Source organism: Monodon monoceros, unplaced genomic scaffold, assembly GCF_005190385.1.
Source record: "Monodon monoceros isolate NGI ecotype Baffin Bay Population unplaced genomic scaffold, NGI_Narwhal_1 Super_Scaffold_7, whole genome shotgun sequence".
NCBI lineage: Eukaryota > Metazoa > Chordata > Mammalia > Artiodactyla > Monodontidae > Monodon > Monodon monoceros.
This window is the reverse complement of record NW_021703784.1, coordinates 61592481-61614034: the sequence shown is the minus strand read 5'-3', so window position 1 is coordinate 61614034 and position 21554 is coordinate 61592481. Positions and strand designations below refer to the sequence as shown.

Here is a 21554-nt window from a genome sequence, read left to right as displayed (position 1 = left end):
AATTTCTCCCCCCATTTCAGTGTACACACACATACAGACACACACCATTTCTGGGTGTTTTTTTAAAAAGGCAGGAAGGAGCAAGGCCTTTCCAATCATGTGAAAACCAAAAAGCTGCTTCTTTTACCGAAAGTCAATAAAGCAGGTGCTACTCCTCTACGTGGCTGGCATTCCTGACAGGTCTGCTCAGAGACAAGAACATCTCATAGGGGTCCAACAGACACTGAGTAAAGGAGTCCCTGAAATGCCTTCCTCATGAGGCTTCCTGGACACTGGACTGCTCCTTATAGTGTACCTAGTTACAGTGTCAGGGAACATCTATCTACTCTCTAATCATGAAACAGGGCATGCTGAAGTCTGAAGGAAGGGGCTTCCTCTGCTCCATAAAAGCAGGCTTTTCAATAGCACAGACATCTAGTTCTGGTTTTTCCCTACTCTTCAGGATGAGTCTAATCCAGTATCTGAAACTCAGCCCACTTATTTCTGCTAGAGTGGGTAACCTTATTCACCTCAGATTGAAATCCCTGAAGAATTCCCTGTGATGCACTTGAAAGTGTGCTATTCTTAGAAACAAAACACTTTAGGGGATGAGAAATCATCTCCCCTTTCAAGGCTAAACTGCTTTCCATTTATATGGTTTGGTTTTACAGATACTAGAAACTTGGAATTTTATGGCCTCTCTGGTCTGAGTTGTGGGTTTCGTTTTCCCTACATTTTTGTATTTTAAAAAAGCAACAACTCATCTTGAAGGATGGCCTAATAAACCATGCCTCCGGGATCCATCAACCCGTGGTACCCACACTAGGATGCTGACCTCCCAGAGCTGTAAGCAACAGCACAAAATCCATTTCTATACACCAGTACAAACGATAAAATCAGTACCTCTTTTGCCATTGCCTGTCTCTGTGCTCATCATTCCAAGAAGGTGAAACTAATAAATAGGAAACAGATGAAGGTCATCTGCATCCAAAGAGTTTTAGCCAATCAAAATCAACTGGAAACACTTCAGCTCGAGGCAACTCTCTGGGTTTTCTCACAGCTCCCATAATGCTGTAATGAGCAATTACTTTTAACAAAAGGAGATAATGCAAAGCATACTGGGATTACAACCGCTTCTGAGTGGTGAAGAGAGAATAATCAGCACATTCTTATGACTTCTCTCTGTGCAGAGAAACATTAGACTTGGGATCACTTTACAGATAAGTTCACTCCTAAAACAAACTACAGGGAAGTTCCTGCAAATCAGAGATTGAATTAGAAACTGTCCTTGCATACTCACACTTCTGTGAAAATTGTATGAACAAGGATGTTTCTCATGCAATCTTTGTTCTTAGGAAACAACCTAATCTGTGTCCTGATACCTCCAAGATAAACTGTTAAATGAAAGAAGGTATAAAACAATGATTAGTATGCTCCCATTTGTGTTGTTTTTAAAAGGTATACATGCTGTATATGCAAGGAAACAGGAAACAGTGATAAGTCTTAACACGTCACTGTACATACACCCTTTTGTAATATTTTAAATTTCTACCATATGACTGAAATGCTTTTTTTCCAAGTTTTACTTTAATATACCATATGTATATCAAAATGTATATAATTTAAAGAATATTATAATTAATACATGTGCAACACAACATTAAAAATAGTACATTATATAAAAGTATTTAGGAGGAGGGCGTGAAAAAAAATAGAGATTATTTCACAAGGGTAGGATTTTAGATCAAAAAGAAAGGGAAACAGGGACTTCCCTGGTAGCGCAGTGGTTAAGAATCCGCCTGCCAATGCAGGGGACATGGGTTCGATCCCTGGTCCGGGAAGACCCCACATGCCGCGGAGCAACTAAGCCCGTGCGCCACAACTACTGAAGCCCGCATGCCTAGAGCCCGTGCTCCGCAACAAGAGAAGCCACCGCAATGAGAAGCCCACACATCGCAACGAAGAGTAGCCTCTGCTCACCACAACTAGAGAAAGCCCGCACAGCCAAAAAAAAAGCATAAGGGAAACATTCAATTTTCTCTGCACTGTTTGTCCACACATTATTTATTTGTTTTAAAAAACTATTATTTCATTAGGGATGCACAAGAAACTTGATCTCCGGCTACCACAGGAAGCAGAGAGGAAGGAGATTTCATTTTATTCCCTTTAAAATTGTTTTGATTGCATGCCTTGAGTTTGCATTACTTTTGCAAAAAAAAAAACCCCAAAAACTAATGCAAGGTTATGTATAAAATAAGCTACAAGGATACATTGTACAACATGGGGAATATAGCCAATATTTTATAATATGTATAAATGGAGTATAACCTTTAAAAATTGTGAGTCACTATATTGTACACCTGTAACTTATATACTATTGTACATCAACTATACTTCAATTAAAAAATTGATTAAAAAATACTAATGTATGCATTTGTTTCCAAGCTTGTCTGCACTAGTTGAACTTATTACTGGGTTGTATAATTTAACCAAATATTACGTAAATAAATGGTAAGATATGAGGACAAAAAAAAAGAACTGTTTCTCTGAAAACAAAATTAAATGCTTTAAAAAGACTCAGTAAAGCAAAGTCACTAAAAAGACAGCAATTGAATTAGGCATATCACTTAAGTGCAAAAAACTTGGGAAAACTAGCATCTACTATGGTTCTTTTGCAAGGTCCTTTAAAAGTTCTCGCTCCACTTTAAAAACTGGAAAACTCAGTGAGTGTATTATGGGTGAGATTTATGCAAGAGAAACAATGCAGACCCCTGATTAGTGGATCCATAATCAAAGAAAATGCACAGACACTTCATCAAAAGATTGGTGATTATACAGTCATATGGTTTAAATTAAAATGTTTAAGGGATGTATATATCCTTTTAGGATTCCCAAACTTATGTGACTTTTTCAATCATCGAATGCACTACCCCACTAAATCACTTCAGATAAAGAGCTTCTGCTTTCTGTATAATTTTTAAACAACCACTAAAAAATATGCTATTAAAGAAAAACTATCTCTATAGGGACCAAAGAACAAATATTATCCAGTAGTAAATAAAATGATCTACACATATCTTAAAAAAAAGATTTTCCCTAAATAACACCTCTTTTCTATTCAGAAGGCAGGACATGTAGTGGGCAACACCAACTCTGAGTGCTGATGGCATGTTTTTCGAGGGCCAGAGAGGTTTCCATCCACATGAGTTCTCTGAATCATAAATAAAAATTGCTTCAAGAAAACCAACCTGAATTGTTTCAAGTACTCTTAACAATAGAGAGCACAATCTACATCCAATAAAAGGCAATCAATTCCATTTTAGCCTCAACCATGCTGATTTCCTTTTTGACCCCTTGGTTATTTAGAAGTGTGTTTTTTAGTTTTAAGGTATTATTGATTATTGTTGGTCACAAGACATACTTTGTATGATTCAAGTTATTTTAAATTTATTGAGACTTGTTTTATGGCCCAGAATATGGTATGTTTTTTAAAATATTGGACTTTTTCACTCTCATCCAGAGAAAGCAATTGAGCTGCGACTGGCAAAAATCGATCATACTGCGGTTCACCCCCATTTACTTGACATGAAGATTGGACAAGGGAAGTATGAACCAGGCTTCTTCCCTAAGCTGCAGTCTGATGTGCTTTCCACCGGGCCAGCCAGCAACAAGTGAGTCAACCCCAGGGATTCCCTGATTCAGCTCCCTAGCCACAGTGGTGAGGGTTATACGGTATCTGGACCTAGACTGTTATCTCCAGAAGACCTTGACATTTGTAAAGCAAATATGGAGAAAACACACACTATCCAGGTTGTTCACTTGTTTTAACAAGGAAACAGGTGACAGAATATCATCAGCTCCTGTCTCTACTGTGCAAATTGGGATAGCTCCATGTGTCAGGGCCTGTAAAAGGCCGGACTGCAGATGGGTTGAAATCATCTCATTATTGAATCCATACAACACCTAGTTAGCACTGTATCGTTAGTAAGTGGTGGTTGAAATAACTGAACTGAAAGTAGATAGCTTAGCAGGATTGCTCTTCGTTACTTTTGGAGATGAGTGTATCAATGCCCAGGCAGAGTTGAATGAGTATAGTTTTGGATCTGCAAGTGAAGTTTTTGTAGGTGTTTCAAGGGAGATATGTCTCTTGGGACTTCCCTGGTGGCACAGTGGTTAAGAATCTGCATGCCAATGCAGGGGACACGGGTTTGAGCCCTGGTCTGGGAAGATCCCACGTGCCACGGAGCAACTAGGCCCGTGAGCCATGGCCGCTGAGCCCGCTCGCCTAGAGCCGGTGCTCCACAACAGGAGAAGCCACCGCAGTGAGAAGCCCACGCACAGCAATGCAACTAGAGAAAGCCCACGCACAGCAACGAAGACCCAGCACAGCCAAAAGTAAATAAATTTATTTTAAAAAAAAGATATGTCTCTGTCTCTGGGGAGTTATCTCTTTCTTGCCCAGTAAGTGATCTTTAAGCTACCCATCTCAAGGTTTCTGAGCTATCTCTGGTGATTTCTTGGTGGTTTCCCATGGCCACCATTGGTCCCTAGATGTTTAAGTTTTCTCCCGTCAGTTGACCTTACTTTCTTAGCAGAATATTCTTTCTTTCTTCCTTTCCTTCTTTCCTTCTTTCCTCCCTCTCTCCCTCCCTCCCTTCATTCCTTCCTTTCTTCATTTATTTTTGGTTGCGTTGGGTCTTCGTTGCTGTGCACGGGCTTTCTCTAGTTGTGGCGAGTGGGAGCTACTCTTCGTTGTGGTGCGCAGGCTTCTCATCGTGGTGGCTTCTTTTGTTGAGCACGGGCTCTAGGCGTGCGGGCTTCAGTAGTTGTGGCATGCGGGCTCAGTAGTTGTGGCTTGCGGGCTGTAGAGTGCAAGCTCAGTAGTTGTGGTGCACAGGCTTAGTTGTTCTGCGGCATGTGGGATCTTCCCGGCCCTGGGCTCGAACCCGTGTCCTCTGCATTGGCAGGCGGATTCTTAACCACTGCGCCACCAGGGAAGTCCCTCTTAGCGGAATATTCTTAATTGTCTGCTTTGATTCTATCAGGTGGACAAAAAGGAATGCCCCTGCCCAGTGGAGGCGTAAAGACCGGCAGAAGCAGCACACAGAACACCTGCGTTTAGACAATGACCAGAGAGAGGTAAGACACCTTGAGAATGACAAGGAATGACCCTGTTATCATGCTACACCCTCCTTCTCCTTCTCATTTCCTTGGCCTCTGGTCTGATTCAAATATCCTCCTCATAAAGAAGGGTTAATAATAAGTTAGTTCCTGATCCCTGATATGGGCTACGGTTGTGACAAATCCAGGATGTACAGTGTTTCACAAGGGGCAGCAGGGCCACTAGCCATGTGCGTCCTCTCCCTGAACCAGATTTGTACCTCTGTTCAGGAATGATAACCAGTGCTTGGAAGAGAGCCTTTCACTGTCCTTTCAGTAGTCACTCATGCATGATACTCACTTCCTCCCAGGGGTTGGGAGAGTGGGAGGGCTGACAGGAACCTCAGAAGATAAGATTCTAAAACTTGGGAAAAATCCCTTTAAAATTTTTGAGGCTTTTGTGTGTGTGTGTGTGGTATGGTGGTAAAGAAGTTAATTTTGTTAGAGTGAGAAAGAGGAAAAGCTGAACTTGGGTTAATGCTGTGACTCTCTGAACCTGGGGAGGAGGAGCCTTTTTTCCTATTTTTTTCTTTATCTTAATTTAAAACAGGTAATCTTGACTTTTTTTTCTCAGAGGAGCAAAAGAATATTATTATCAGGTGCATGCGGATTGAGGATTCTTGAATGACCTGAGTCCTTATTGCTTGTAAGCTGAGTTTCTCAGCTCCGCTGTAACTGGTTCCCAGTAAAGTTTCTATTATAAACTTCAGGTTGGAGACCCTGCCTTACTGAGTTGCAGAGAACTTGTGAAAATGGAGCTTCACCTTCAGAAACCTATTTCAGAAACTTCTCTTTGAGAAAAGACCCTGCAGTTTGCATTTTATATGATGAAATCCAGTAAAGCATGTTGTTTTCATATGTGTCTGGCATCTCAATGAATGGGAAAATATTTTGCGTTTGCTGTTTTTTAAAGGAATAAATTAATACTGCAAAATATGGTTATAAATTTTTAACTGCTGGTTTATAGGGTACAATTGTACTTGGCGTTTTTGTGAGGGTGGCCTAATGGGTGTTGGGTATAGGTGTTACTTTAAAAGTCTCCGCTGGGTCTTCCACCTCACCTCCATATTATTTCTTTCAGCAGTGTTTATTGAGTACGTTTTCTTGGTCAAAATCACTATAGTAAACACTTTGAAATATAAAGATTAGGAGGTAGCCTTGTCCTCAGGGAATACCAGTTTATTAAGGGAGCAAAGGCCATATGAAAGGGCCATATGAGAGGCACGCCAGTGTTTGATCACTGATTAGAGAAAGCAGAGGTCATTTCTGTCTGGGGTAATCTCAAACAAGACTGTTTGGAGGAACCAGCATCTGTTTAAGTCTTGAGGATGATAGGATTGTTAGGGACAAAAATGAGTATTGCAAATAAAGGAGATGGCAGGATCCAAAGTTTGGTGGTGGTTGTGTGAAGGAGGCTGTGGGCAGTATATTTGGGAGGCAAGAGGAACTGGAGGTAGCTAGCAAGTTAGGAGCAGGTAGCAGTAGTGCAGGTGATAGTAATTGAAGCCTAATCTTAGGGGCTGGTAGTAGGGGCAGATTGAGGGGCCAGAAGATAGAATGGACAAAATTGTACTACTGGAATAAATATGGGGAGAGAAAGAAGTTGGGAGTAAAAATGTTGGTTGTGAACCTGGGATACTGAGAGGATGTCAGTGTGCAGTTTACTGCATTGATTTGGTTATATGTTAAAACAGACAGCATATGGGGAATCACCAGCAAACTGTAGAAAATCAGAAAATGCAGTTGTTGTTTTGAGTGTACACACATGTTCTTCAGGCCCTAATTTAGCAAGGATGGATATCTTTGATATGAGCAGAGGAATTAAATTCCTCCAAACTTGGTGGGGAAAATGATTTTCCTCAATAGTACTCGATTTGAGTTGGTTTGCCTACTCATAGGAGTTGGCACACTCATACATGTTGCAGCCATATGTTTTTTACCTCTTGTATCATTAAAGCCAAGAGGGCTTTACATTAGAAAAAACAGAATTAATTCATCATATTTTCTCAGTTTTCCCTACGATACAAGCACTGCATTTGCCCTGAGCCTAGGAAAGAGGCAGTAAGAAAGTGCGGGGTGATAGTGCCCTCTTCAGGCCCCATCAGTACTGGTTGCCTGTGGTCTGTGTGCATGGGCACTAAGAGTCTTTGATTTTTCCTTTTGCTTTAGAAGTACATCCAGGAAGCCAGGAATATGGGCAGCACCATCCGCCAGCCCAAACTGTCCAACCTTTCCCCGTCAGTGATTGCCCAAACCAACTGGAAGTTTGTGGAGGGTCTGCTGAAGGAATGCCGCAACAAGGTGAGCTGTGGACACTTCTGAATGTGTATTTTCCTTGGCAGCCAAGATGAGACTAAGGCTTAGCTCTGACCACTCTTTTCTTGATTTTGAAAACATTGTTAATATAATGGGATAGTACTAATGTTAAGATCCTTTTAACTTGGAATTAGGTGTATTTGTTTTAAAGAAAATATACCATTAATTGAGAGCAAGCACACTTTGCTTGATAAAAACTTAATATGTATTCTTTAAAGCTGAGAGACAGATGTAGTTTTTAATTTTAGACATCTTATGTTACTTAAAATCATTAATTTTAAGTAAGTAGTATCTTAAGTAAGTAATGTAGTTGTATTGTCTTCAACAGATTAGTCTTACACGTATGCAAATGTTTTTGCCTCTCTAATTTAATCTGATAGCACCGATCTCGTGTCTAGAAACAAGAATTCGCTGAGTGCCTACTGTGTGCCAGATCAAGGTGTATTATTCAGTTTAAGCGTGCTGTTGGCATGTTTTTTTTCCATTCTACAAGAAGAGTAATTTTTTAAAGCTTTATAAAGGTATAATTGATATACAAAAAATTGCACACATATAATGTATACATCTTGATGAGTTTGGACATATGCATACACTGGTGATACTGTTACCACCAGTCAAGGTAGACATATCTGTCACTTCCAAAAATTTCCTTATATTCTTTTGCGTTTTTTGTTTGTTTTGGGGGTAAGAGCACAACATGAGATCTGTCCTCTTAACATATTTTAAATTGCACAATATTGTATTATTATAGGTGCTGTGTTGTACAGCAGATCTCCAGAGCTTATTCTTCTTACCTATGAATACCGAAACTTCATACCTCTTGAGCAACAATTCTGTTTTTCCCTCCCCACAGCCCCTAGCAACCACCATTCTATTCTATGCTTCTATGAATTTGTTTGACTATTTCAGATACCTTATATAAGTGGAATCATGTAGTATTTGTCCTGTTTGGCTTATTTCACTTAGCATAATGTCGTCCAGGTTCATCCACGTTGCTGCAAATGGCAGGATTTCCTTCTTTTTTAAGGCTTTTTAAAGGCTGAATAATACTCCATCATATGTATGTATATACCACATATTGTTTAGCCATTCATCTGTTGGTAGATACTTGGGTAGTTTCTGTATCTAGGCTTTCATGAATAATGCTGCAGTGAACATGGGGAAGCAGATATTTCTTTGAGATCCTAATTTCAGTTCTTTTGGATATATACTCAGAAGTGGGATTGCTGGATCAAAAGATAGTCATTCTTTTTTTTTTTTTAATAACAGATTTGTAGAGATCTGCTTTCTTTTATTTTTAAAATTATTATTTTTATTTTTGGTTGCCTTGGGTCTTCGTTGCTGCAACGGGCTTTCTCTGGTTGCAGTGAGTGGGGGCTACTCTTTGTTGTGGTGTACGGGCTTCTCATTGTGGTGGCTTCTCTTGTTGCAGAGCACAGGCTCTAGGTGCGCAGGCTTCAGTAGTTGTGGCGCGTGGGCTCAGTAGTTGTGGCTTGCGGGCTTTAGAGCGCAGGCTCAGTAGTTGTGGCGCACAGGCTTAGTTGCTCTGCGGCATGTGGGATCTTCTGGGACCAGGGATCAAACCCATGTCCCCTGCATTGGCAGAGGGATTCTTAACCACTGTGCCGCCAGGGAAGTCCCAAGATAGTCATTCTTAACTTTTAATATTTTAGTTCAGAACTTAAATTTCTAATAAAAATACAGCCTTTCAACCAAGTCAGTATACTGTGCTTTTTAGGACAGTTGAACTAACTTGGCCCCTACTACATCCTGTTTATTCATCAATGGAAAAAAAAGATTTTCCTGCATTTCAGTTTCTAAGTGATGCTCATTTATGGGATGAAATCAAATATACTTTCTCTTGAAGAAAAAATTATTACTGTTACAAGTTAGGTTGATATACCAGTACTGATATTTTGAATTCAGGCATCTTAAAAACTTCATCAGTTCATTCTAAGTCGTTGATATCCATGATTTTTCCCAATAATGTCTTTTCTCCCATCAAGAACATTGGTGATGCTGCCTTTTTTGAAAGAGGGCTTGTCTCTTGTCTCTGGGATTTGTTTTCCATGCCCCTTGCATTCATTTTCAAGTTTTGAGATGCATGCTCTGGCAGTGACAACTTTCTTATGTCTACTGCCTGGTCAACAATGATGGTGAAATATATCCTAATTTCAGATTTGTTGATACGTGGAAAAGTGTACATGTTAGAATTGAAGAATAGCCTAACGCTGTCAACTGTTGGCTAGCATGTGGAGCAACAGGGAACTCTGATACTGTTGGAAATGTAAATTGTTATGATTGCTTTGCAAAACAGCATAGCATTTATTATCCAGTATTCTTCTCCTAGGTATATTCCCTAGAGAAACCTTTGCAGCATGACCCAGGAGATATGTACGAGACGTTTAAAGCAGAATTCTTTGTAATAGTCCCAAACCGGAAACAACCCAAATGCCAGTCAGTAGGAGAATAAATAATAAATTGCAGTATATTTATACAGTGGAATGCTATACAGTGTGGAAATAGACAACAGATATATTGATCAGTGTGTATGAATTTCACAAACATAAAGTTAAGTGAAAAAGAAAATAACAAAAGGGGCTTCCCTGGTGGCGCAGTGGTTAGGAATCTGCCTGCCAATGCAGGGGACACGGATTCGAGCCCCTGTCTGGGGAGATCCCACATGCCGTGGAGCAACTAAGCCCATGCGCCACAATTACTGAGCCTGCGCTCTAGAGCCCATGAGCCACAACTGCTGAGCCCGTGTGCCACAACTGCTGAAGCCCGAGAGCCTAGAGCCTGCGCTCTGCAACAAGAAAAGCCAGTGCAATGAGAAGCCTGCACACTGCAATGAAGAGTGGCCCCCGCTCGCCACAACCAGAGGAAGCCTGCACACAGCAACAAAGACCCAATGCAGCCAAAAATAAATAAATAAAATAAATAAATTTTAAAAAGAAAATAACAACAAAAAAACCATACTGGCAAAACTAAACTACATTGTTTAGGGATACAAATATAGGTGTTAATCATTTCCTTGCATTTCTGTAGTTTTACTGTGTAAGTCAGAACAGTGATCACTTTTAGAGTGGGAAAGGTGATTGGAGAAGGCACATGGGATTCTTCAAAGGTATAGATGGGCAATATTTTTTTTCTTAATCTCATTGATGGTTATGATAGTCTAATAGTATACACTCACATACATATATGTATCTGTATATGAGATATATTTCACAATAAAAAATTAAAAATACTAACACTGGAAAGAAATATGCCGAAGTGTTAAGAGTTGTTGCTTCTGCAGGGTCGGGTATGGGGTGATATTTTTCCTTGCTCTTTAGATTCTTTTTTTTTTTTATAAATTTATTTTATTGATTTTTATTTTTGGCTGTGTTGGGTCTTTGTTGCTGCGCGCGGGCTTTCTCTAGTTGCGGCGAGTGGGAGCTGCTCATCGTTGCGGTGCGCAGGCTTCTCATTGTGGTGGCTTCTCTTGTTGCGGAGCACGGGCTCTAGGCACACGGGCTTCGGTAGTTGTGTCACGTGGGCTCAGTAGTTGTGGCTTGTGGGCTCTTGAGCGCAGGCTCAGTAGTTGTGGCGCACAGGCTTATTTTCTCCGTGACATGTGGGATCTTCTCAGACTGGGGCTGGAATCCGTGTCCCCTGCACTGGCAGGCGGATTCTTAACCACTGCGCCACCAGGGAAGCCCCTAGATTTTTATATGTCACAAATTTATAACATGATTAAATCTTCCTTAAGAACTTGGATTCAATATTCAGGCAGCTTTAGGTTCGAAGACCAGATTTGCTGCTTCTTTGCTGTGTGAATTTGGGCAAGTTACTTAAGTTCTCTGACCTCAATTTCCTTATCAGTAAATTGTGAAAAATAATAATACATCTCATAGAGTTATTAGGCTTAAATGAGATAATGTAATACTTAGTACAGTGCCTGGCACAAAGCTGCAATTATCATTATTCAGTGTGGTTTTTTGTTTTTGTTTTACAATGAGCACGTGAAAAATTTTACATAAAAGTAAATTATTCCTCCTCAACTTTTCATCCCCTTGATGGATACTTTAGATACATTTCTAGGATTAAATGCTGAAAGGTTTGTTTAATAGGGTCAGTTAAGCAGTCAGAATCAGAGAATATCAGAGATGAGCATGACCAAAGGGTTTTATTCAACTCTTTTCATCTCATAAATGTAAAAACTGGATCTAGAGTGATGAAATCACTTGCCCAGGGTCAAATAGTGATTTCTGTGTTTTTATCTTCTTTGAAGAAGGCCCTCTACTATAACCTGACCTCAGTGGTGGAGAATAAATACACTTTTTATCTGTGGGTCTTACTCCCAGCCCAGCAGATATGCTGGGCAGTTGGCCACAACCCTCTCTAGTTGAATGTGATCTGGCTAACTGTGGGTGTCTAATCTTACCGACTGATTTCTTATAGACCAAGAGGATGCTGGTGGAGAAGATGGGCCGAGAGGCTGTGGAGCTAGGGCATGGGGAGGTGAACATCACGGGGGTGGAAGAGAACACCTTGATTGCCAGCCTTTGTGACCTCCTGGAAAGGATTTGGAGTCATGGGCTACAAGTGAAACAGGTAATGAATGTCTGGCCTCTCCCTGTTGAGCAGACTGTCTTCCTGTTTTTGCTTACTAGCTTTCCCACACTTTTCCAGCTGACTGGCTTTGAAGAATGGTGCATGGTGCTTTTGGAGTGAGACTTGAAATAGTTCAACAAATAAGTAAATAAATGTGACCCAAGCTATCTTCTTTAAAAATAAGCTTTATAAATCTGTGTATTTGTCAGACATTTTAAAAGTGGCATCTTTTTTCCTGCAAACAGAGCTGAAGGCCAAACTGATAGATCCTGTTTGGTAGCTGGTCCTAGTCTGGAGATAGAACACAAAAGAAAGAGAACTTGGAGCTCAGGAAGTACCAAATGTATTTTAAGGGTCCTTCACTATTTGTACATTCCCAGTGGGAAAAGGTCTGTCATTAACATTTCTTTTATAAGCAGATAGCTTAACCTTCTAAAGATCTGAGAGAATACCAAAAAAGTTGAGTAAGTTTGATTTTTACTGCTTAATACCAAGAGAATCTCCTTATTTCAAAATACTGTACTTTGAATAACTAGGCAAGATAGACAGCTTACACTTTCATGCATTTTTAAATTTGAAAAGAACTTGAAAAGTTTTCAAAAGCAGCTTTATTATGGAAAAATTAGGAAATATATGTAAGTATCCAGCAAATATTTATTTAGGGCCTGCAGTGTGCCAGGCACTGTTGTAGGTACTTGAGATACCTCAGTGAACAAAGCAGACCAAGATCTCTGCCCTCCTGGAGTTTTCATTCTCATGGGCATAGAGACAATCTACCTCATCTGTCCTTCAAAACATTTTTCTGTACACGTATGCCCATGTACAGCTGTATATTTAAAAATCCAACAGAACTGCAATGAGATACCTTTTCACATCTACTAGGATAGCTAAAATAAAGGAGACAGACAATAACAAGAGTTAGTAAGGATGCAGAGAAATTGGAACCTTCAGATATTGCTGATGGGAATGTAAAGTGGTGCAGCCTCTTTGGAGAACAATCTGGCAATTCCTTGAAATGTTAGAGTTATCATATGACCCAGCAAGTCCACTTCTAGCTATGTACTCAAGAGAAAGGGAAACATGTCTATGTAAATATGTGTATGAAAATGTTCATATTCCTAGCAGCATTATTCCTAATAACCAAAAGTTGGGACAACCCAAATGTCCATAAGCTGGTGAATGGATAAACTGAATGTGGTGTATTCATACAGTGGAATATTTTTCAGCAATAAAAGGAATGAAGTGTGGATACATGGTAGAATATAGATGAAATTTGAAAACGTACTAAGAGGAAGAAGTCAGTCACAGAAGACCACATAGTATATGATCTCATTTCTATAAAATGTCCAGAACAGGCAAATCCATAGATAGAAAGTAGATTAGGGGTTGCCACAGGCTAGGGAGGGATAAGGAGTGACTGCTAATGGGTTTTTTGGGGTGGTAAAAATCACCTAAAATTAGGTAGTGGTGATGGTTGCACAACTCTGTGACTATACTGAAACAGAATTTTTTTTTTTTTGGTACAGAACTTTGTACACTTTATAAGTATGAATTTTATGGTAATGTGAAGTATGTCTCAATAAAGCTGTTTTTAAAAAAAATCCAAATGGGATCATACTGTACATAATGTTTTGGAACTTGTTTTTTCTTGCCTCAGAATATCTTTTCTATGTCCTTAACTAATTAGGTGATAGTATAGTAAGTGTTTAAGAGCTGAGACTATAAATCAGATAGTCCTGGGCTTAATTCCTGCTTTAAGTTTACGAAACTGAGCATGGTACCTAGCTTCTCTAAGCTTCTGTTTCCTCATGTGTATGATGGAATTTTAAAAGAACCACCTCTGTAGGATTCTTGTGAGGATTTGATAAGATAATTTGTGTAAAGCACTAAGCTCACAGCCTGGTATCTGGGAGTTTCTCTGTAAATGTTTGTGGTTATTCCTCTAAAATCTCAGTTTTAATTGTTTCCATTGTATAGACGTGCAGTACTTGAATCAATCCTTTATTATTGGTTGAGTTATTTCTGATTTTTCAGTATTACAAACAGCACTGTGATTATAGATTTTTAAAAATGTTAATAATAGTGTATCACATCCCTAAAATGTTGAGAGTCTTGTAGTATAGTAGCAACACTGTGAGCTAAAACCTAACTTTCAGGATTGTTATGATAATTAGATGTAGTAAAAAAAAATACCTGGCATGCGGTGGGTATGCAGCATATGACAGCTCTTATTATGCTGGGTTCTACATGAAGGATTTCTGTTTCTTTCCTTTTCTCTGTATAAATGAGTAGAATATACATAATCATTTTATCATTTTCTTTGAAGTTTAGCAAGCCTGGCAATATAGTTGAGCTCTTTCGGTTTTCTGGTAAAACATATGCCTCTCAAAACTTCTTGATATTCTCCATAAAAGTCTTCAGGGAGTTAGTGAGGCATTAAAAAAATGATAATACCATATCATCATAGGTGTTTTAAACCTTGAGGCTTTGCAGCTATATCCTTAAAGAATTCCCATAGCTTGAGGAATTTCTTTTGGAGCCCATTTGATCCCCCTCTCAGTTTGGATAGACAGAGGCTACTTACTGGTGAGAAACCAGTAGAGAAATAGTGGGGGCTTTTCAATTGAGGTTACATTTTGTTCTTAGTCCTGCTTTTGGAGCCCTAAAAGTGAACCACTGACAGTGTCACAGAAGGAAGTAAGGGTCTGTGCCTGCTGGTAGGGATTGTTCAGTTGGGGATTGAAATCCCTGACTGTCTTTGTGGGGTTCGTACAGCATGTTCTCCTTAGGCCTCCATTTTGTTAGCCTGTGTTTAGACTACTTTTCTCCTGCTGAGACATTCTTCAGTTATGTTGCAGTCCAGGGATTATAACCTGGCTCCCTGGTCTCTTCCATCGTGTACCCGATTGCGATCAAATTCACTCTCAGGGGGTGATCTTATCACCCCCCTCTGAATCAATCCTTTATTATTGGTTGTTTGAGTTATTTGATTTTTCTGATTTTTTGGCCACGTCACTGAGCAACTACCCATTTTCTGATTTTTGGGGCACGTTACTGAGCAACTACCCATAGTATCTGCTTAGAAAGTAGAGAGAACCCAAACCGCAGTTTTTGCTGCTGGCCTCCTAGGTTTTGTTATTAGCTGCCTGCAGGGCTGCCTGCCCCAAGTCCTCATAAAAACCTCTGTTATCCTCACCATTCTCTTTGGCTTTCGGTGACATTTTCCGAGGACATGGACTTTCTCCTTTAGTATATTTTCTGACAATTAAAGGTGAGGTTTGTTTTTTTCATACTGTTTTTGTAGCTGCTGCCATTTGAGGACTGGTAAATGAAAAGGGGTTGTTTCTCATCTTTGATGCATGTGACATTCTTGGAGAATCTGGTGCTATATATTGTGTGGCCACGTTCCCAAATGGGTAGTGGGACTGTATTGAATCTTGCAATCCCAATCAGCCCCTTTGCAAAAGAGGAAAAGAATAATCCATGTCTCTTGAACTAGAAAACCCCCAGTGCCCTGTCACTAGGTTTCAGCCCAGCTGCTGCTCTCTCACTCTTGCCCTGGATCTCCGTCCTCACCAGTGCAATCACTGAGCACCCGGGCGTCCTTCTGGCACAGTGGCCTGGTGTTGCTCTTGCCTTTGGCTCTTTGGTATCATTGCATGTGAGGACTCTCTGGTGACCAGCTGTACTTTACTTCCAGACAGTTCTGTTAAGGGAGGCTGCTTTCCTCATCTGCCCAGATTTTGGGGATACAGTGATGAAAAAGGCTGTCTCTGCCTTTTTAGGGGCCTATGCTATGGTTTCAGTAAATGGATGGATGAATGGGTTTCTAGAAGTTGTATTACTGAATCAAAGAGCATGAATATTTTAAGGTCTCGTATTGTCTTCTACATACATTGTATTAATATACCAGTTAGTAACAGTTTAGGAGTAGTCTCATTGATGTTGTTGAACAGCTGTTTTCTCAATTCAGTGAATTTAAAAAAATGGTCTTGTCTAGTCTTAACTTGTGTGATTTTTAAAAAACTGCCATTGGGGTTGTTGGGTTTTAAGTTGGTTAAATCTTGTAGGAAAGCCAAACTTACAGCAAGTTTATGTCAACAGCTTGCTGATCTATAGATGAGGGTTTTTTTTCCATTCAAATGCTTGATTTTTTCCCCCCAAAACAGATCAAGTTGGAGGTTAAGAATAAAACGGATCCTCAATATTCTCAGGGGGAAAATCTTGAGACCTTAAATCCTCACATTCATTCCAGAGAATAAAATTTTCTTCAGAAAATATAACTTCAGAAGTTAAATGCTCTCTTCCAGAAGCAGCCGTATAGCATCATTATTAACAGCAATGGTTCTAATATTAGATATACTTAAGCTTGCCCAACACTCTACTTCCTAGCTGTGTGATCTTTTACAAGTTACTTAGTCTTTCTGATCCTCAATTTGCTCTTTTCTAAAGAAAATGGGGATAGAGGTACCTACCTTTTAGGAGTGTTGAAAGCATTAAACAGAGTATTGTATTTTAAACATATAACATAGTGCTTGGTTCATAGAAAAATTCAAGACATGGTAGCTTCTGTGCTTATTATTACTCTTACTTTTATGAAATACAGAAACTAAGTGACTTATAAAATGATCATAATAAATCCTACTATTAAAACAACTTATACTACATTTATATTATATCAACTATATAGGAACATTTACCATGAATCTGAAATAAAGTTTTTAATCCCATAACAAGGGTCACTGTGTACTGAAGGATGACTAGAAAGAGACAAAGCAGTTGCTGGGTGACCAGCTAGCCTTATTCACTATGTAGGAAAATTGCTTCCTTATGTCAGGCTTGAGAATGCTGTTCAGATTTGTGCCTTGGTAAAATGACAAATCACTTCGTGTCTCCAGCAGTTTAAACTGCAGCTTTTATATTTTCAAATGCCAAGGTTCTGCTGTGTCGACTATAGTATATCTCAGATTTGCAGTTAAGTACCGGCCTCCTTTCCTGCAGGCTTCTTCAAAGTACCTTCCACAGTAAATCCCCATCCTTGTGATGACTTACCCTCCCTAGGCTGCACTAAGGGCAGGAATGCCTTTAAATATTTTAGGAAATTCGGGAGCTGTCACAGAATGTTGTAGGCTTGGTATCCATTCCTCTGTGCAAAAGCCATCATGCACTACCCAAGCTGACCTTCAACCAACAGACCATTTAGAGATTGATAGGTTATTTGCTTTTTTCTTTCTTATCCACTGGTCCACTCCCAGGCTCTTTTTTGGCCACGTCCTTCCTATTCCTAGTGGGGGATCATTTCTTTTTCTGTTCCCTTCCATTCTTCTTTATATTTCTCCTGGATTTTAGTAAGGGGATATATATTTGTATACATTGCATCTGAGTGTACATTGAGATAACAAATAGGACAGATACTTTTTAGCAAAAGCGCATATCTATACGTTCAAATTATCTCTGACTTTGCTCACTAGATGCCTTGCCCTTAGAAATCTAAACTGATAGATATTTCTCCCTTGCATTGGTTCCAGGGGAAATCAGCCTTGTGGTCCCACCTGTTACATTATCAGGAAAACCGGCAGAGAAAACTCACATCAGGAAACCTCAGTACCTCAGGTAAGATGGTCTCTGCACCATTGGCCAAACTCCCTCCACTCACTTTCCCATCCCCCACTGAAGTGACCATCTGTAGCAGACTGTTCCAGGTCAATGAAGTCTTTACTCTGTAATGTTTAAGCCACAGGGCTCTCTGAACCACAGAGCATGCCAAAACCATGGGGTTTGCTTTTATTATGTGTTTCTATACACTTGATCAGTGAGATAGAAGATTTATATCAGCAAGAGGCCAGTCTTAGAATAAATTTGGGTTTTAAATGAATTTGGATTGATACTGATGTCCTGTGTTTAGAGTGTTTTCAGAGTCTTTTGTTTTATTTCTCTGAGATGAACATTGAGATGATCTATCCTATCAGTTAAGAGAGCCTGTTTGTCAGTGTCCTGCCTTGGAACTGCTCAAAGTCAAGGCCTGGTGTGCATGATCCCTTCCATTTGCTTTCTGTTTATATTTAATAAAAATATCAGAGTTGGCAGGGACCCCAGAAATCATCTAGTCCAGCCCCCTTTTTTTACAAGAGGAGGAAACTGGGATCCAGAGAGGAATTTAATTTACTCAAGATCACACAGTGAATTGATAGAAGAGGCCAGATTAGGAGCCAGGCCTCCTGTCTCCTGGTCTACTGTTCTTTATAACATCCTGCAGTGTCTCTTCCAGGACAGTCTCCCTCCTTCCTTTTCTTCTTGGCAGCATCTCCCCTTCATACCATCCTTCATTCTCCTCTCTCTGCCAGGGAGTTTGTTTAACTTTCTTAGATGTTTTTGTCCTAATGGTAAAGATAAGTTTAAGTGGGGGGCAAAAAGGTAGGCATTAACTCAGTGTTGTCTTTGGCCTTGAATTAGTTGATCTCAGCTAGCACTGAACATGGGGAAAACAGTGGGCAAAAAACTAGGTACAAAAGCTCCCAAAGTAGCCTCATAAGGAGTTTTTTGTCCACTTTCTGAGCATGAGAGCAGAGTCTTCTCAGGAAAGCTGTAGAATTTATTGCCAAGGGATAAACTGTAGCCAAAAATTATCAACAGCTGAATGATGAAGATACTAATTTTAAATGTTGGGCCAAACATGAGGATATAAAGGTATTGTATCTAGAGGTCCTAAGCATTCTGGATCATGTTCTTTTCGTATTCCCTTGGCTCTTTTGTAGTCCATTTTGAGGCAAGAGCAGGACATGCGTAGTAGCTCCTAGTGGAAGCACTGCTTCCATGGATTATGATGAGAACACACTGGATTAGGAGCCAGAGGATCTGTGTTCCTTCCAGTCCTAACTTTGCCACTTGGTGACCGGGGCAAAGCAGCTAACCTCTCTGAATTTCAGTTTCCTCCTCTGTGATACCGTCCATGGCTATCTTATAAGTTGTTAGAGAATTAAGTGAGATAATATGCATAAAAGTATAAAAATTGATACCTAGTAGGTACTTAATATTCATGAAATGATTGATCAAAGTGTTACCAAAGTAACCCCAGCTTTTTTCTGTAGATATTTGTGATTTGAGATAAGAAGGGTAGTCAGCTATTTGGGTATACAGATCTCTTTGGACTTAACCAACTTTTTGTTCTAGGAATATTTCTTGATTCAGAACGGAGGAAGTCTGATGCCAGCTCGGTCATGCCTCCCCTGAGAATCTCCCTCATTCAGGATATGAGGTCAGTCTGGGCTCATTTGTAATAAGCCACTAAAATCCTGTTTTCAGTTGCTGCTTAGGTGTCCACTTTATTTATTTATTTATTTTTGGCTACGTTGGGTCTTCGTTGCTGTGCGCAGGCTTTCTCTAGTTGTGGCGAGCGGGGGCTACTCTTCGTTTCGGTGCATGAGCTTCTCATTGTGGTAGTTTCTCTTGTTGCAGAGCACGGGCTCTAGGTGCATGGGCTTCCATAGTTGTGGCATGCAGGCTGAGTAGTTGTGGCACACGGGCTTAGTTGCTCCACAGCATGTGGGACCTTCCCGGACCAGGGCTTGAACCTGTGTCCCCTGCATTGGCAGGCGGGTTCTTAACCACTGCACCACCAGGGAAGTCTGAGGTGTCCACTTTAAATAGCAGGGTCTCAGTGACCTGGGCTTCTACAGTGTCTCATTTAACCAGGAATCCCTCTTCATTGGTCCTGTGCTTCATGATGCATTTGTAGAGCTGTACAAGCAATTGTGTTTCCTGACATTTTTGGAGAATTACACCAGAGTATTTCAAGGTCTGAGACCTCTGGGGTTAGCCTTGCTTTTTAAGAGCTGTACTGGCTTCCTCCCCAGCCCCCCAAATTATGCTGAGTCTATCTGGCAAAGTTACATGGAAGCTCAGGATTTAGAGAACAAGAGAGATGGACTCTCTCAGGATGCAGCAGGGCTTCCTGGCCAGGCTTCCTTTGGTGTTACAGGGGAGGTATTGATAGTGAGTTCATCTCCCACCCTACCCTCCACTCCCCTTTCCCCATTCCCCCTTCAGGCACATCCAGAACATTGGGGAAATCAAGACTGATGTGGGAAAAGCCAGAGCATGGGTGCGACTGTCCATGGAAAAAAAGTTACTTTCCAGACACCTGAAGCAGCTTCTCTCAGACCATGAGCTCACCAAGTAAGGCCACTCCACTTGGAGTATAACCAGCTCCTGGGAATGGCGGGAGGGATTGGAAACCCCCGTGGGAAGGGAAGGGTATTCAGTATATCATTACTGCTGAATTCAGCTAAACTCAAATTGCATATGAAGGTTTTGCAGCATTTCTTCTTTTTTTCTTTATTCTTTTCTTTGTAGAACACTGTTGTACACTTACACTGCAATATTTTTTATATTTTCCTGTAGATGAATTAACTCTTTTGGCGCTGCTCAACACAGCATACTTATTTTAGTAGGAACATTCAGACATAATCAGTTGACTTCATGCTCTCTAACTTAGTTCTTTTTTTTTTTTTTCCTAACTTAGTTCTAAAGGCCTGGATTCTGCGGGCCTCTAGCCACAACCACTCCAGGAAGCAGTGGTCCTCTCTTTTGGCTGTTGGTTTCTCTTCTGGGACTTACTATGGTTTATCCAGGCTCTTTCAGCCATTGGTCAACCAATGAGCTCTTGCTGTGCTCTACCTTGGATCAGTTCCCATAAAGAAGATGGGAGGACTTTTCTTGTTTTGGTGATATATTCTTCCTGAAGTTTTTGGTGATGTAACATTTCTTCTTCTTCTTTATCTGTAGAAGAATAATTCTGTTATATCTGTTCTCCCTACCTTCTTGATCTATATCCCCGCCCCCCCAAATAGCTTTCTTACAGAGGTAGTGAGAAGGATGGAATCCTCATTGGATACCTCAGAGTTTTGGGGGTCCTCCTCTCCTTGTGGCACTCAAGTGACCTGTATACCTGTTGGGCATAGGGCATTTTCTTGGTCTCTTTCCTGTCTTGAGGGGGAAAGGATTGGAGAATTAAAAAGAAATTTCTAAGATATACCCTATCTCTTTTGTTCTCTCCTGAGTGTAGGCCAGCCCAGAGTAACCAGGTCCTTGCTCTTCCTCACTCCTAGGAGCCACTAAATCTACAGTTCCCTTCTCTTGATTTTATATCCTTTGCATTCGTTCCATACCCTAGTTACTAGAGCAGGAGTGGGGAGGAAGGCTGTCTCCCTTCTCTGCCTCTCAGTTACCACCTCTCTGTCTTTTCCTATATATAATATGTTTGGTTCTTTCTTCATTGGCAAGCCTATTGGGTATTTTTCTTTTTGGCATTTCCTTGGGCATCTTTTCATGGTATCCTTTATTATGTGACTTCCCTGTGGACAATAAAGCAGAGAAGTGGACCTTGGGGAAATTTTGTGTAAGTGAATTGATTAAACCTGGAGAATCTGTTTTTATTTAAAGTGAAAATGTAATTTTTTAGACTTTATTGTGTGTTTAAACCACAGCAAGAGACCAGTTTC

General features: G+C 40.3%; 1 protein-coding gene across 1 annotated transcript in view; it reads left to right on the top strand.

The window, feature by feature from the left end:
• Positions 1–3477: 3477 nt before the first annotated feature.
• Positions 3478–21554, top strand: part of LOC114886743 (DENN domain-containing protein 5A) — a 28088-nt gene continuing 10011 nt past the window's right edge. Inside the window, exons 1-7 of the mRNA XM_029207664.1 lie at positions 3478–3650; positions 5025–5118; positions 7309–7440; positions 11902–12054; positions 17583–17667; positions 19225–19309; positions 20101–20229. Coding sequence (XP_029063497.1) covers positions 3565–3650; positions 5025–5118; positions 7309–7440; positions 11902–12054; positions 17583–17667; positions 19225–19309; positions 20101–20229 — 764 coding nt within the window. The 5' untranslated portion in view covers positions 3478–3564. The remainder of the gene's footprint in view (positions 3651–5024; positions 5119–7308; positions 7441–11901; positions 12055–17582; positions 17668–19224; positions 19310–20100; positions 20230–21554) is intronic.